Here is a 15,895-nt window from a genome sequence, read left to right as displayed (position 1 = left end):
GCCGCCATTTTGGGATCGGTCGTGAGGGGAGGGAGGGGAGGGAGGGGGGGGGCGTGGCCACGCGTTAACCCCGCCCCCTCCATTTAACACCACGGCCCCGCCCCCCTCCGGCGCCGCACTGCGCCGGGCCGAGCGGCTCCGGAAAGAGCCGAAGGTTTCCGAACCCCTCCCGAACCTTTCCGAACCTTTCCGAACCCTCCCCGAGCGCCTCCCGACCCCCTCCGAACCCTTCCGAACCCCTCCGAACCCCTCCGAACCCTTCCGAACCTTTCCGAACCCTCCCGACCCCTCCCCGAGCCCCTCCGGGCCCCCGAAAGCTTCCGAAGAGCCCCGAAAGGAGCCGAAGCGGCCCCGACCCCCCCCCCGCGGCCATGCCGTGAAGCCCCCTCCTCACCCCGGGCCCTCAGCAGCCTCCGGGACCCCCCCCAATTCCCCCCCAACCCCCCCGCGGGCACCGGGATCCGGTGGGGGAGGGGCTCATGGCCGGGGCAGGGGGCTGAGGGGGGGCGGGAAGGGCCGAAAGGAGCCGAAAAGACCCGAACCGGGCCCGAAGCCACCCGAAGAGACCCGAAGGGACCCGAACCGGGTCCGGACCGGGCCGAAGGGTCCCGAACCCACCCGAACCGGACCCGAACCCACCCGAAGAGACCCGAAGGGACCCGAACCGGACCCGAAAGGACCCGAACCGGGTCCGAAGCCACCCGAAGGGACCCGAAAGGACCCGAACCCGGCTCCGAACCCGGCCCCGAGCCGGGCCCGGCCCCGCCATGGCCCTCGGCGGCCTCTCGCTGCTCCTCGGCCTCCTCATGGGTGAGTTTGGGGCGGGACGGGACCCCCGGGACCCCCCCCAGGACCCCCAAAACCCCCTCAAGACCCCCTAGACCCCCCCAGGACCCCCCTGAACCCCTCAACCCCCCTCAAAACCCCCTCAGAGCCCCTCAGACCCCCCAAAACCCCCTCAAGACCCCCCCAAAACCCCCCAGGACCCCCCTGAACTCCTCAACCCCCCCTGGACCCCCCTATACCCCCCCAAACCCCCCCAGGACCTCCTCAGAACCCCCTAGACCCTCATGGACCCCCTCAGGACCCCCCCTAGATCCCCTAAAGACCCCCCAGGACCCCCCTTAGAGCACCCCAGGACCCCCTAGACCCCCTTAAGACCCCCCAAGACCCCCAGGACCCCCCCGGATCCCCCTAGGACCCCCCTAGACCCCCCCAAAACCCCCTCAGGACCCCCTTAGACCCCCCCAGGACCCCTCAGAACCCCCTAGACCCTCATGGAACCCCCAGGACCCTGCTAAACCCCCCACGATCCCCCTTAAACCCCCCTAGGACCCCCCTAAACCCCCCAGGACCCCCCTAACCCCCCCCCAAACCCCTCAGGACCCCCCCAGACCCCTTCAAACTTCCCCAAACTCCCTCGGGACCCCCCTCAAGGACCCCCAGGGGCCCTCAGGACCCTTCCAACCCCCCCCAAATCCCATCCCGGGACCCCCCCTTCACCCCCCCCTTAATGACAAGTGACACCAGGGGGACAGATGACACCGGAGATGTCACCCCCCCCCCCCCCCCCAAGTGTCACCCCCCCCAAAATGTCCCTCCCCTCCCCAAAATATCCCCTCCCCCCCCCCCAAGTGCCACCTCTCCGCAGTGTCCCCGCTGTCACCTGGCCCTGCCGCAGTCCCTGTCCCCCCCCCACCCCCCCCCTCGTCCCCAAGTGTCCCCTTTGCCGCAGTCCCTGCCCCCCCCTCATGTCCCTGTCCCCTCCTTGGGGTCCCAGCTCCCCCCCAAAGCCCCCCCACACCCCCCAAATGTCCCCCCCCATCCCACTGCGGTGCCGGGGGTGGCACACGTGTGTCACCAACCCCCCCCCCACCCCCTCCCGTGTGTCCCTGCAGTGCTGGGGGGGGGTGGCAGGGTTGGGGGGGGGGTGGTAGGATTGGAGGGGGGGTGGGGGGGGTGCGGGGGTGTCCCCCCTCCTACTTTTTTTGGCTAAAATACGCGAATTAATTTGGGAAGCTAAGCAGGGACCGGCCCAGTCGGTGCTTGGATGGGTGACCCCAAAACCCTCCAGTCCCAATTTACTCTGATTTCTCCCCAATTTTGGGGTCCAGGGAGGTTGTCCCGTTGTTTAACCCTCCTCACGTGACTCCCCCTTTATATTTGGGTGCAGGGGGGGTCCCATTTCGGGTCCTTTTCCCCCTTTTCCTATGCTCACCCCCCCGGAACACCCCATTCCATTAGGAAGCTAAGCAGGGTCCATCCCGGTCAGAGCTTGGATGGGTGACCCCAACCTGCTCCGATCCCAATTTACCCAATTTCTCCCAAATTTTGGGGTCTGCGGCGGGTCTCTCCTTGTCTACCCCCCTCCCAGTGACCCCCAGTCTATATTGGGGTGCGGGGAGGTCCCTATTTTGGGTGTCCCCCCCATAATCCCCCCCAGAACACCCCCATTCAATTAGGAAGCTAAGCAGGGTCGGGCCCGGTCAGAGCTTGGATGGGTGACCCCAACCTGCTCCGATCCCAATTTCCCCCGATTTCTCCCCAAATTTTGAGCTCGGCCGGGGGTCTCCCGATACCTAACCCCTCTTTTTCCCCCCCCCTCAGCCTCGGGGGCTCAGGGGGGGTCCCTTTTTGGGTTCTTTTCCCCCCTGGAACACCCTCATTCACTTCGGAAGCTAAGCAGGGTCCGGCCCGGTTCCCACCTGGATGGGTGACCCCATCCCGCTCCGATCCCAATTTCCCCCGATTTCTCCCCAAATTTTGAGCTCGGCCGGGGGTCTCCCGATACCTAACCCCCCTTTTTTACCCCCTCTCAGCCTCGGGGGCTCAGGGGGGGTCCCATTTTGGGTCCTCACCCCCCCAGAACACCCAATTCAATTAGGAAGCTAAGCAGGGTCCGGCCCGGTCAGAGCCTGGATGGGTGACCCCATCCCGTTCCGATCCCAATTTCCCCCAATTTCTCCCCAAATTTTGAGCTCGGCCGGGGGTCTCCCGATACCTAACCCTTCTTTTTTCCCCCCCCCTCAGCCTCGGGGGCTCAGGGGGAGTCCCATTTTGGGTCCTCACCCTCCCAGAACACCCCATTCAATTAGGAAGCTAAGCAGGGTCGGGCCCGGTCAGAGCTTGGATGGGTGACCTCAACCCGCTCCGATCCCAATTTCCCCCGATTTCTCCCCAAATTTTGGGGTCTGGGGGGGTTGTCCCCTTGTCTAACCCCCCCCCACAAGACCCCCCTTAATATTTGGGTGCAGGGGGGGTCCCATTTTGGGTCCTTTTCCCCCTTTTTCTGTGCTCACCCCCCCGGAACACCCCATTCCATTAGGAAGCTAAGCAGGGTCCATCCCGGTCAGAGCTTGGATGGGTGACCCCAACCTGCTCCGATCCCAATTTACCCAATTTCTCCCAAATTTTGGGGTCTGCGGCGGGTCTCTCCTTGTCTACCCCCCTCCCAGTGACCCCCAGTCTATATTGGGGTGCGGGGAGGTCCCTATTTTGGGTGTCCCCCCCATAATCCCCCCCAGAACACCCCCATTCAATTAGGAAGCTAAGCAGGGTCGGGCCCGGTCAGAGCTTGGATGGGTGACCCCATCCCGTTCCGATCCCAATTTCCCCCAATTTCTCCCCAAATTTTGAGCTCGGGGGGAGTCTCCTCTTGTCTTCCCCCCCCATGTGACCCCCCCCTCAATATTGGGGTGCAGGGGGGGTCCCTTTTTGGGTTCTTTTCCCCCCTGGAACACCCTCATTCACTTCGGAAGCTAAGCAGGGTCCGGCCCGGTCAGAGCCTGGATGGGTGACCCCATCCCGTTCCGATCCCAATTTCCCCCGATTTCTCCCCAAATTTTGAGCTCGGGCGGGGGTCCCTCCTTGTCTACCCCCCTCCCAGTGACCCCCCCTCAATATTGGGGTGCAGGGGGGGTCCCATTTTGGGTTCTTTTCCCCCCTGGAACACCCTCATTCACTTCGGAAGCTAAGCAGGGTCCGGCCCGGTCAGAGCCTGGATGGGTGACCCCATCCCGTTCCGATCCCAATTTCCCCCGATTTCTCCCCAAATTTTGCGCTCGGCCGGGGGTCTCCCGATACCTAACCCTTCTTTTTTCCCCCCCCCTCAGCCTCGGGGGCTCAGGGGGGCTGCGTGGAGGTGGATTCGGAGACGGAGGCGGTGCTGGGTCAGCCCTTCAAGCTGCTCTGCATCGCCTGCAAGCGCCGCAGCGAGACCCCCGCCGAGGCCGAGGGCGAGTGGTTCTTCCGCCCCGAGGGCGCCCCCGAATTCACCAAGGTATGGGGGGGGACGCTTATAGGGTCGGGGGGGTGTTTATAGGGTCGGGGGGGTGTTTATGGGGTCGGGGGGGCGCTTATGGGGTGCTTATGGGGTGCTTATGGGGCCAGGGGGGCGCTTATAGGGTGCTTATAGGGTCGGGGGGGTGATTATAGGGTCGGGGGGGCACTTATGGGGTGCTTATGGGGTGGTTTTGGGGTGCTTATGGGACCAGGGGGGCGCTTACGGGGTGCTTATGGGGCCGGGGGGGCACTTATGGGGTGGTTTTGGGGTGCTTATAGGGCCATGGGGGTGCTTATGGGGTGGTTTTGGGGTGCTTATGGGGCTGGGGGGGCACTTACGGGGTGCTTATGGGGCTGGGGAGGGCGTTTATGGGGCCGGGGGGGGTGATTATGGGGCCGGGGGGGTGATTATGGGGTCGGGGGGGCACTTATGGGGTGCATATGGGGCTGGGGGAGGGCTTATGGGGTGGTTTTGGGGTGCTTATGGGGCTGGGGGGGCGCTTATGGGGTGCTTATGGGGCTGGGGAGGGTGTTTATGGGGCCAAGGGGGTGCTTATGGGGCCAGGGGGGTGCTTATGGGGCCGGGAGAGCACTTATGGGGTGCTTATGGGGCCAGGGGGGTGCTTATGGGGTGCTTATGGGATGCTTATGGGGTTGGGGGGGCGCTTATAGGGTGCTTATGGGGTCAAGGGAGTGCTTATGGGGCCAGGGGGGCGCTTACAGGGTGCTTATGGGGGACTTATGGGGCTGGAAAGCCACTTATGGGGCCGGGGGGGCGCTTATGGGATGCTTATGGGGTGGTTTTGGGGTGCTTATGGGGCCGGGGGGGTGCTTATGGGGCTGGGGGAGGGCTTATGGGGCCCTTATGGGTCCAAATCCTTTAGGGTCACGATCCCAAATCCCTTAGGGTCATGATCCCAATCTTTTAGGGTCATGATCCCAATCCTTTAGGGTCATGATTCCAAATCTTTTAGGGTCACGATCCCAAATCCTTTAGGTTCATAGCCCCAAATCCTTTAGGTCTTTGACTCCAAATCCTTTAGAGTCGTATCCCCAAATCCTATAGGTCCATGACCCCAAACCCTTTAGGCTCATGACCCCAAATCCTTTAGGGTCATGACCCCAATCTTTTAGGGTCATGATCCTAAGTCCTTTAGGGTCATCCCCCAGATATTTTAGGGTCGTGGCTCCAAATCCTTTAGGATCGTGACCCCAAACCCTATAGGGTCATGACCCTAAAACCTTTTAGGGTCACAACCCTTAACCCTACCCCCCCAGATCCTCCACTACACCCCGGAGGAGGGCGCGTGGGTGGCCCCGGGCCCTTTCCAGGGGGTGCTGGCGTGGAACGGCTCGCGGGGGACGTGGGACCTGCAGGACCTCTCGGTGCGCCTGGCGGCCGTGGGGCGCCCCCACGCCGGGCTCTGGTGACCCCAAAGCCTTTAGGGTCACGATCCCAAATCCTTTAGGGTCACGATCCCAAATCCTTTAGGGTCATATCTCCAAATCCTTTAGGGTCGTGATCCCAAATCCTTTAGGATCATGATTCCAATTTTTTAGGTCCATGATCCCAAATCCTTTAGGGTCATGATCCCAAATCCTTTAGGGTCATGATCCCAATCCTTTAGGGTCACGATCCCAATCTTTTAGGGTCATGATCCCAATCCTTTAGGGTCATGATCCCAATCCTTTAGGGTCATGATTCCAAATCTTTTAGGGTCATGATCCCAATCCTTTAGGGTCATATCACTAAATACTTCATGGTCATGATCCCAAATCCTTTAGGGTCCAGATTCCAATTCTTTAGGACCATGACCCCAAACCCTTTAGGGTCATGATTCCAAGTCTTTTAGGATCGTGATCCCAATCCTTTAGGGTCATGATTCCAAATCCTTTAGGGTCTTGCTCCAAATATTTTAGGGTTGTGGTCCAAATCCTTTAGGATTGACCCCAAACCCTTTAGGACCGCGACCCCAATGCTCTCCCGCCCCCCAGATCCTCCACTACACCCCGGAGGAGGGCGCGTGGGTGGCCCCGGGCCCTTTCCAGGGGGTGCTGGCGTGGAACGGCTCGCGGGGGACGTGGGACCTGCAGGACCTCTCGGTGCGCCTGGCGGCCGTGGGGCGCCCCCACGCCGGGCTCTGGTGACCCCAAAGCCTTTAGGGTCACGATCCCAAATCCTTTAGGGTCACGATCCCAAATCCTTTAGGGTCATGATCCCAAATCCTTTAGGGTCATATCTCCAAATCCTTTAGGGTCGTGATCCCAAATCCTTTAGGATCATGATTCCAATTTTTTAGGTCCATGATCCCAAATCATTTAGGGTCATGATCCCAAATCCTTTAGGGTCACGATCCCAATCTTTTAGGGTCATGATCCCAATCCTTTAGGGTCATGATCCCAATCCTTTAGGGTCATGATTCCAAATCTTTTAGGGTCATGATCCCAATCCTTTAGGGTCATATCACTAAATACTTCATGGTCATGATCCCAAATCCTTTAGGGTCCAGATTCCAATTCTTTAGGACCATGACCCCAAACCCTTTAGGGTCATGACCCCAAATCCTTTAGGGTCATGATTCCAAGTCTTTTAGGATCGTGATCCCAATCCTTTAGGGTCATGATTCCAAATCCTTTAGGGTCTTGCTCCAAATATTTTAGGGTTGTGGTCCAAATCCTTTAGGATTGACCCCAAACCCTTTAGGACCGCGACCCCAATGCTCTCCCGCCCCCCAGATCCTCCACTACACCCCGGAGGAGGGCGCGTGGGTGGCCCCGGGCCCTTTCCAGGGGGTGCTGGCGTGGAACGGCTCGCGGGGGACGTGGGACCTGCAGGACCTCTCGGTGCGCCTGGCGGCCGTGGGGCGCCCCCACGCCGGGCTCTACGTCTGCCGCCTGCGCCGCAACCTCACCTTCAAGGGCTACGTCTACAGCCTGGCCCGCAACAAGACCGTGCGCCTGGCCGTGGTGGACGAGGGTGGGCGGGGCTTCAATATGAGTGGGCGGGGCTTAAAATGTGGTGGGAGGGGCTTAAGCGGGGCTGGGAGGGGCTTAAAAGGGTGGGCGGGCTCTAAAAAAGCGAAGCGCGGGGCCTCAAAGGGGGTGAGAGGGGGTTAAAAGGGGGTGGGAGGGGCTTAGGGTGGTGGGAGGGGTTTAAATGGGGGTGGGCGGGGCTTAAAATGAGGTGGGTGGGGCTTAAATGGGGGTGGGAGGGGCTTAAAAAGTGGGCGGGCTCTATGGGGATGGGTGTTGCGTAAGGGTTAGGGGGACCTAAGGAGGGTGGGTGGGGCTTAAAAGAGGGTGGACGGGGCTTAAAACGAGGTGGGCGGGGCTTAAAATGATGTGGGAGGGGCTTAAAGGGAGGTGGGCGGGGCTTAAAATGAGGTGGGCGGGGCTTAAGCGGGGGTGGGAGGGGCTTAAAAGGGTGGGCGGGCTCTAAAAAAGCGAAGCGCGGGGCCTCGAAGGGGGTGAGAGGGGGGTGAAAAGGGGGTGGGCGGGGCTTAAATGGGCGTGGGCGGGACTTAACGGGAAGTGGGAGGGGCTTAAAATGAGGTGGCGGGGCTTAAATGGGGGTGGGAGGGGCTTAAAAAGTGGGCGGGCTCTATGGGGATGGGTGTTGCGTAAGGGTTAGGGGGATGTAAGGAGGGTGGGTGGGGCTTAGGAGAGAGTGGGAGGGGCTTAGGAGTGAGTGGGTGGAGCTTAGGGGAGTGGGCGGGGCTTAAAATGTGTTGGGCGGGGCTTAAGCGGGGGTGGGAGGGGCTTAAAAGGGTAGGCGGGCTCTAAAACGCGGAGCGCGGGGCCTCGAAGGGGGTGAGAGGGGGTGAAAAGGGGGTGGGTGGGGCTTAAAACGAGGTGGGCGGGGCTAAGGGGGGTGGGAGGGGTTTAAATGGGGTGGGAGGGGCTTGAAACGGGGGTGGGCGGGGCTTAAAATGATGTGGGAGGGGCTTAAAAAGTGGGCGGGCTCTATGAGGATGGGTGGTGCGTAAGGGTCTTGGGGACTTAAAGAAGGTGGGTGGGGCTTAAAAGGGGGCGGGAGGGGTTTAAAATGATGTGGGAGGGGCTTAAAGGGAGGCGGGCGGGGCTTAAAATGAGGTGGGCGGGGCTTAATTGGGGTGGAAGGGGCTTAAAAGGGTGGGCGGGCTCTAAAAAAGTGAAGCGCGGGGCCTCGATGGGGGTGAGAGGGGGGTGAAAAGGGGGTGGGCGGGGCTTAAATGGGCGTGGGCGGGACTTAACGGGAAGTGGGAGGGGCTTAAAATGAGGTGGCGGGGCTTAAATGGGGGAGGGAGGGGCTTAAAAGTGGGCGGGCTCTATGGGGATGGGTGTTGCGTAAGGGTTAGGGGGATGTAAGGAGGGTGGGTGGGGCTTAGGAGAGAGTGGGAGGGGCTTAGGAGTGAGTGGGAGGAGCTCAGAGGAGTGGGCGGGGCTTAAAATGAGGTGGGCGGGGCTTAAGCGGGGGTGGGAGGGGCTTAAAAGGGTGGGCGGGCTCTAAAAAAGCAAAGCGCGGGGCCTCGAAGGGGGTGAGAGGGGGTTAAAAGGGGGTGGGCGGGGCTTAGGGGGTAGGAGGGGTTTAGGGGGATGGGCGGGGCTTGAAATGGGGGCGGGCGGGGCTTAAATGGGGGTGGGAGGGGCTTAAAAAGTGGGCGGGCTCTATGGGGATGGGTGTTGTGTAAGGGTTGGGGGGATGTAAGGAGGGTGGGCGGGGCTTAACGGGGTGGGAGGGGCTTAGAGGAAAGTGGGCGTGGACTTGAGGAAGGGGGGAGTGGCTTAGGGACCAGGGGGCGTGGATTACACAAAGGGGGCGGGGCTAGAGGGACAGATAAAAGGGAATGGTGCCCTCCTAGAGGGAAGGGGCAGGGGTTTTGGGAAGGGGGCGTGGATTAGGGGGAAGGGGGCGGGGTTTTCGGAAAAGTGGGCGTGCCCTAGTGGAAGGGGGCGTGTCTTATGGCCAAGAGGGCGTGGTTTACACAAAGGGGCGGGGCTAGAGGGATGGCCAAAAGAGCTGGGGAGCCTCCTAGAGGGCAGGGGAGGGGACTTTGCCAAGGGGGCGTGGCTTAGGGGAAAGGGGGCGGGGTTTGCGGGAAGGGGGCGTGTCTTAGGACCTAGGGGGCGTGTCTTAGGGCCAAGTGGGCGTGGTTTACACAAAGGGGCGGGGCTAGAGGGATGGCCAAAAGAGCTGGGGAGCCTCCTAGAGGGCAGGGGAGGGGACTTTGCCAAGGGGGCGTGGCTTAGGGGAAAGGGGGGCGGGGTTTGCGGGAAGGGGGCGTGTCTTAGGACCTAGGGGGCGTGTCTTAGGGCCAAGTGGGCGTGGTTTAACCCAGGGGGGCGGGGCTAGAGGGACTGATAAAAGGGAATGGTGCCCTCCTAGGGGGAAGGGGCAGGGGTTTTGGGAAGGGGGCGTGGCTTAGGGGAAAGGGGGCGGGGTTTGCGGGAAGGAGGCGTGGCTTAGGACCTAGGGGGCGAGTCTTAGGGCCAAGTGGGCGTGATTTACACAAAGGGGCGGGGCTAAAAGGATGGGCAAAAGAGACGGGGAGCCTCCTAGAGGGCAGGGGGCGGGAGTTTGCAAAGGGGGCGTGGCTTAGGGGGAAGGGGGCGGGGTTTGAGGAAAGGGGGCGTGGCTTGGGACCTAAAGGGGCGGAGTTTATACAAAGGGGGCGTGTCTTATACAAAGGGGGCGGGACTAGAGGGATGGCCAAAAGAGACGGGGAGCCTCCTAGAGGGAAGGGGAGGGGACTTTGCCAAGGGGGCGTGGCTTTGGGGGAAGGGGGCGTGGCTTATGACAAGGGGGCGTGGTTTATGGAAAGGAGGGGTGTCTTACGGCCAAGGGGGCGTGGCTTACACCCAGGGGGCGGGGCTAGAGGGACGGATAAAAGGGAATGGTGCCCTCCTAGGGGGAAGGGGCAGGGGTTTGGGGAAGGGGGCGTGTCTTAGTGGAAAGGGGGCGTGGTCTAGGGGAAGGGGGCGTGTCTTAGGAGAAGGGGGCGGGTCTTGTGGGAAAGGGGAGGGGCTTAGTGGAAGGGGGCGGGGCTAGAGGGATGGCCAAAAGAGCCGGGGAGCCTCCTAGAGGGCAGGGGAGGGGACTTTGCCAAGGGGGCGTGGCTTAGGGGAAAGGGGGGCGTGGCTTAGGGGAAGGGGGCGTGGCTTAGGGGAAGGGGGCGTGGTTTAACCCAAGGGGGCGGGGCTAGAGGGACGGATAAAAGGGAATGGTGCCCTCCTAGAGGGTAGGGTAGGGGACTTTGCCAAGGGGGCGTGGCTTAGGGGAAAGGGGGCGGGGTTTTCGGGAAGGGGGCGTGGCTTAGGACCTAAGGGGGCGTGATTTAAACAAAGGGGGCGTGTCTTATACAAAGGGGGCGGGGCTAGAAGGACGGATAAAAGAGCCGGGGAGCCTCCTAGAGGGAAGGGGCAGGGGTTTTGGGAAGGGGGCGTGGCTTAGGGGAAAGGGGGCGGGGTTTGCGGGCAAGGGGCGTGGCTTAGGACCTAAGGGGGCGTGTCTTAGGGCCAAGTGGGGCTAGAGGGACGGCCAAAAGAGCCGGGGAGCCTCCTAGAGGGCAGGGGAGGGGACTTTGCCAAGGGGGGCGTGGCTTAGGGGAAAGGGGGCGGGGTTTGCGGGAAGGGGGCGTGGCTCGGGGCCTAAGGGGGCGTGTCCTCAGCGCGGCGGGACCTGGCCAGCATCGTGTCGGAGGTGCTGATGTACGCCCTGATCGTGCTGCTCACCCTCTGGCTGGCGGCCGAGATGCTCTACTGCTACCGCAAGGTGGCCGCCGCCTCCGCCCCGCCCCCCGACAGCGCGTGAGTGGGCGGGGCCTTCTGGGGGGGGTGGGCGGGGTCACGGGGTGGGCGTGGTCTGAGGGGTGGGAGGGGTTGTGGGGTGGGAGGGGTCGTGGGGAGGGAGTGGGGATGGGATGGGGAAAGGGGAGGAGGGAGGGGGCGTGGTCATGGAGTGGGCGTGGTCAGAGGTGGGCGTGGTCAGGGGGTGGGCGTGGTCAGAGGGGTGGGAGGGGTTGTGGGGTGGGAGGGGTCGTGGGGTGGGAGGGAGTGGCTGGGGGGAAGGGGCAAGGTGTATGGGGAAGAGGGAGGGGGCGTGGCCAAGGGGTGGGCGTGGTCTGGGGGTGGGCGGGGTCAGGGGGTGGGCGTGGTCTGAGGGGTGGGAGGGGTCGTGGGGTGGGAGGGGTCATGGGGAGGGAGTGGGGATGGGATGGGGAAAGGGGAGGAGGGAGGGGGCGTGGTCATGGAGTGGGCGTGGTCAGAGGTGGGCGTGGTCAGGGGGTGGGCGTGGTCAGAGGGGTGGGCGGGGTTGTGGGGTGGGAGGGGTCATGGGGTGGGAGGGAGTGGCTGGGGGGAAGGGGCAAGGTGTATGGGGAAGAGGGAGGGGGCGTGGCCAAGGGGTGGGCGTGGCCAAGGGGTGGGTGGGGTCAGGGGGTGGGCGTGGTCTGAGGGGTGGGAGGGGTTATGGGGTGGGAGGGGTCGTGGGGAGGGAGTGGGGTGGGGATGGGAAAAGGGGAGGAGGGAGGGGGCGTGGTCATGGAGTGGGCGTGGTCAGGAAGTGGGCGTGGTCAGGAAGTGGGCGTGGTTTAGGGTGGGTGTGGCCTTTGGGTGGGAGGGGTCATGGGGTGGGAGGGAGTAGGGGTGGGGATAGAGGGGGGTGGGCGGGGTCTAGGAGGGGGCGTGGCCAACGGGTGGGCGTGGTCACGGAGTGGGCGGGGTCTTGGATGGGTGTGGTCATGGGGTGGGCGGGGTCTGGGGGTGGGCGGGGTCATGAAGTGGGAGGAGCTTCAGGAGGGAGGGACTGGGGTGGGGATGGGGAAAGGAGAGGTGGGAGGGGGCGTGGCCAAGGGGTGGGCGGGGTTAGTGTTGGGCGGGGCTACATGGTGGGAGGGGCCTGGGGTGAGGGTCCCAGTAGGAACTGGGCTCCCAGTGGGCTCCCAGTAGACTCCCAGTAGGCTCCCAGTAAGGTCCCAGTGTGGTCCCAGTAGGAAATGGGGTCTCAGTGGGCTCCCAGTAAGGTCCCAGTAGGAACTGGGCTCCCAGTAGGCTCCCAGTAGGCCCCCAGTGGGCTCCCAATAAGCTCCCAGTAGGAACTGGGCTCCCAGTAGGCTCCCAGTAGGCTCCCAGTGGGCTCCCAGTAAGCTCCCAGTAGGAACTGGGCTCCCAGTGGGCTCCCAGTAGGCTCCCAGTAGGCTCCCAGTGGGCTCCCAATAAGCTCCCAGTAGGAACTGGGCTCCCAGTAGGCTCCCAGTAGGCTCCCAGTGGGCTCCCAGTAAGCTCCCAGTAGGAACTGGGCTCCCAGTAGGCTCCCAGTGGGCTCCCAGTAGGCTCCCAGTAGGCTCCCAGTGGGCTCCCAGTAAGCTCCCAGTAGGAACTGGGCTCCCAGTAGGCTCCCAGTGGGCTCCCAGTAAGCTCCCAGTAGGAACTGGGCTCCCAACTGGTTTCCCCCCCCCCCCAGCTCCGAGTACCTGGCCATCACATCGGAGAGCAAGGAGAACTGCGCGGGGGTGCAGGTGGCCGAGTAGCACCCATGGGTGCCCCCCCCCCCCTCGCCCCGGCACCTCCCCCCCCTGCAATAACCCCCCGGGGGGGGCGGCCCAGCCCCAGCGCCCGCGCCCCCACCCATGGGTGCCCCTGGGATGGAGACGGGCGCCGGGGCACCCATGGGTGCTGCTGGGGAGGGCTCGGGTGTCGGGGCACCCATGGGTGCTGCCCGGGAGGAATTGGACACTGGGGCACCCATGGGTGCTGCCATGATGGAATCGGTGCTGGGGCACCCATGGGTGCTGCCCTGAAAGAATTTGGCCTTGGGGCACCCATAGGTGCTGCCTTGAACGACTCAGGCGTTGGGGCACCCATGGGTGCTGCCGTGGAGGAATCAGTGCTGGGGCACCCATGGGTGCTGCCTTGAAGGAATCGGTGCTGGGGCACCCATGGGTGCTGCCTTGAAGGAATCGGTGCTGGGGCACCCATGGGTGCTGCCTTGAAGGAATCGGTGCTGGGGCACCCATGGGTGCTGCCGTGGAGGACTCAGCCATCAGGGCACCCATGGGTGCTGCCTTCAAGGAGTTGGTGCCAGGGCACCCATGGGTGCTGCCGCAGAGGACTCAGGTGTCAGGGCAGCCATGGGTGCTGCTGTGAAGGACCCAAGCACCACAGCACCCATGGGTGCTACCAAGAAGGAGCCAAGCATCACAGTGACCAGCACCCATGGGTGCTACCGGGAAGGAACCGAGCATCAGGGCACCCATGGGTGCTCCCACGAAGGACCTGGGGATCAAAACACCCATGGGTGCTGCCATGGAGGACGCCAGCACCGGGGCACCCATGGGTGCTGACATGAAGAACTCAAGCGTCGGAGCACCCATGGGTGCCACCTGGACGAACCCAAGCATTGGGGCACCCATGGGTGCCACCAGGAAGGACCCAAGCGTCGGAGCACCCATGGGTGCTACCTGAAGGACCCGGCTCCCCAAGCACCTATGAGTGCTGCCATGAAGAACCCAAGCGTCAGAGCACCCATGGGTGCCCTCAGGAAGGACTCGGCTCCCCCAGTACCCATGGGTGCTCCTACAGGGAACCGAAGCATCAGAGCACCCATGGGTGCTCCCAGAACAGCCCCGAGCACCCATGGGTGCTGCCATGAAGGACCCAAGCAGCAGAGCACCCATGGGTGCCCCCAGGAGGGCCCACAGCACCCATGGGTGCCCCCAGGACAGCTCCAAGCACCCATGGGTGCCTCCAGGGTGTCCCCCAGCACCCATGGGTGCCCCCAGGAGGGCCCCCAGCACCCATGGGTGCCCCCAGGGTGCCCCCCAGCACCCATGGGTGCACCCAGGAGGGCCCTCAGCACCCATGGGTGCCCCCAGGGTGTCCCTCATCACCCATGGATGCCCCCAGGAGGGCCCCCAGCACCCATGGGTGCCCCCAGGGTGTCCCTCATCACCCATGGGTGCCTCCAGGACAGCTCCAAGCACCCATGGGTGCCCCCAGGACGGCCTTGAGCACCCATGGGTGCCCCCAGGGTGTCCCTCAGCACCCATGGGTGCCCCCAGGGTGTCCCTCATCACCCATGGGTGCCTCCAGGACAGCTCCAAGCACCCATGGGTGCCCCCAGGACAGCCCCCAGCACCCATGGGTGCCCCCAGGGTGTCCCCCAGCACTCATGGGTGCCCCCAGGAGGGCCCCAAGCACCCATGGGTGCCCCCAGGAGGGCCCCCAGCACCCATGGGTGCCCCCGACCTCGGTGCAGAGTCCCTTGGGGGCAAAGTCCTCCCATTCCGAGGCCGAAGCGGCGGCTTTGAGCCAAAATCCTCCCATTTCACCCCGGAAATGACGATTTTTTTTTTTCGATTGTTTGTTTTTTGCATGGGGCCCCGTTTTGGGGCCAAAAAGCCCCGGATCCGTCCACTCGGCCGCTTTTGCACGATTTTTTTTGGGGCAATAAATCCCCGGGCGCCCGCCCCGGGTTTGCGCTTTTTTTTTTTTTTTAAATTATTGTTTTTTTTTCACCTTCTCTTTTTGGGGTGAAAAAGCCCGATTTTCGGGGCGCCACTTGCACGACGGCGGGCGAAAGCGGCGGTTTTTCCCCCGGGCTGCCCCAAAAAGCGCCGTTTTCGCCCCAAATTCCGCGGCTGCCAGCGGGTGTTTTTTGCACTGATCTCCCCCCCCCCCCCTCACGCTTCGCGGCCCCGTTTTGGGGCGAAAAAAGCCAAAATCGGGTTTGTGAAAGGCGCCGCAATGGCCGGATGCAAATAATGAGCGGGATGCAAATGAGCCGGCATGCAAATGTGCAATATGCAAATGAGCCGGGCCGCCGCGCCCGAGCCAGCCTGTAAATGAGCAATATGCAAATGAGCCGATATGTAAATGATATGCAAATGAAACACCATAAAACCACGTGGATTTAAAGCGATATGCAAATGAGTTTGTATGCAAATGAGTTTGTATGCAAATGAACTTAATTTGCATATATTCGATTGGACACCCTCACAATCATGTGACAACGCCGTATGCAAATGAGGCGATATGCAAATTAGTATGCAAATGAGCCCCGCTGGTTCACCCCCCGGCTTACTCCCGGGCTCCGTTGGCCCCAAATCCCCTTTTTTGCCCCAAAATCCTGATGACGTCATCGCCCTCCCATCCCTGCCCCCCGTTTTCTGCTCTTTTCACCCCAAAAGGCGGAAGCAGGGCCCCGTTTTGGGGCTGAAAAGGCAAATTTGGGGGTTTGGGGACCCAGGAGAACATTTTGGGGCTGAAAACCCCAATTTGGGGTTTTAGGGGTAGGGTTTGGGGTCCAGGACCCTGTTTTGGGGCTGAAAACCCAAATTTTGGGGGTTTAGGAATGGGTTTGGGAGCCTATTTTGGTCTGAAAACCCAAATTTTGGGGTTTTAGGGTGGGTTTTGGGATTTTAGAGCTCATTTTGGGGTTCAGGAGACTGTTTGTGGGGCTGAAAACCCTGATTTGGGGGTTTAGGGGTGGTTTTTGGGGTCCAGGACCCTGTTTTGGGGCTGAAAACTCAGATTTGGGGGTTTATGCAGGGGTTTTGGGATTTAGGAGCTGGTTTTGGGGCTGAAACCTCAGATTTGAGGGTTTAGGGATAGGTTTTGAAACTCAGGGCTCCATTTT

At 62.2% G+C, this 15,895-nt stretch overlaps 1 protein-coding gene across 1 annotated transcript; it reads left to right on the top strand.

Annotated features, from left to right (window-relative positions):
- SCN1B (sodium voltage-gated channel beta subunit 1) lies at positions 1-15,178 on the top strand. The gene is made up of 6 exons (XM_084540407.1): positions 1-810; positions 4,113-4,279; positions 7,018-7,258; positions 10,929-11,067; positions 12,722-14,197; positions 14,446-15,178. Exons 1-5 carry the CDS (start codon positions 768-770, stop codon positions 12,786-12,788), a joined length of 657 nt encoding a protein of 218 aa, XP_084396533.1. The 5' UTR covers positions 1-767; the 3' UTR covers positions 12,789-14,197; positions 14,446-15,178.
- The last annotated feature ends 717 nt before the right edge of the window (positions 15,179-15,895 follow it).

This window comes from Aythya ferina, assembly GCF_964211825.1.
Source record: "Aythya ferina genome assembly, contig: HAP1_SCAFFOLD_577, whole genome shotgun sequence".
In the NCBI taxonomy this organism is placed as follows: Eukaryota; Metazoa; Chordata; class Aves; order Anseriformes; family Anatidae; genus Aythya; species Aythya ferina.
This window is presented reverse-complemented; position numbering and strand designations above follow the sequence as displayed.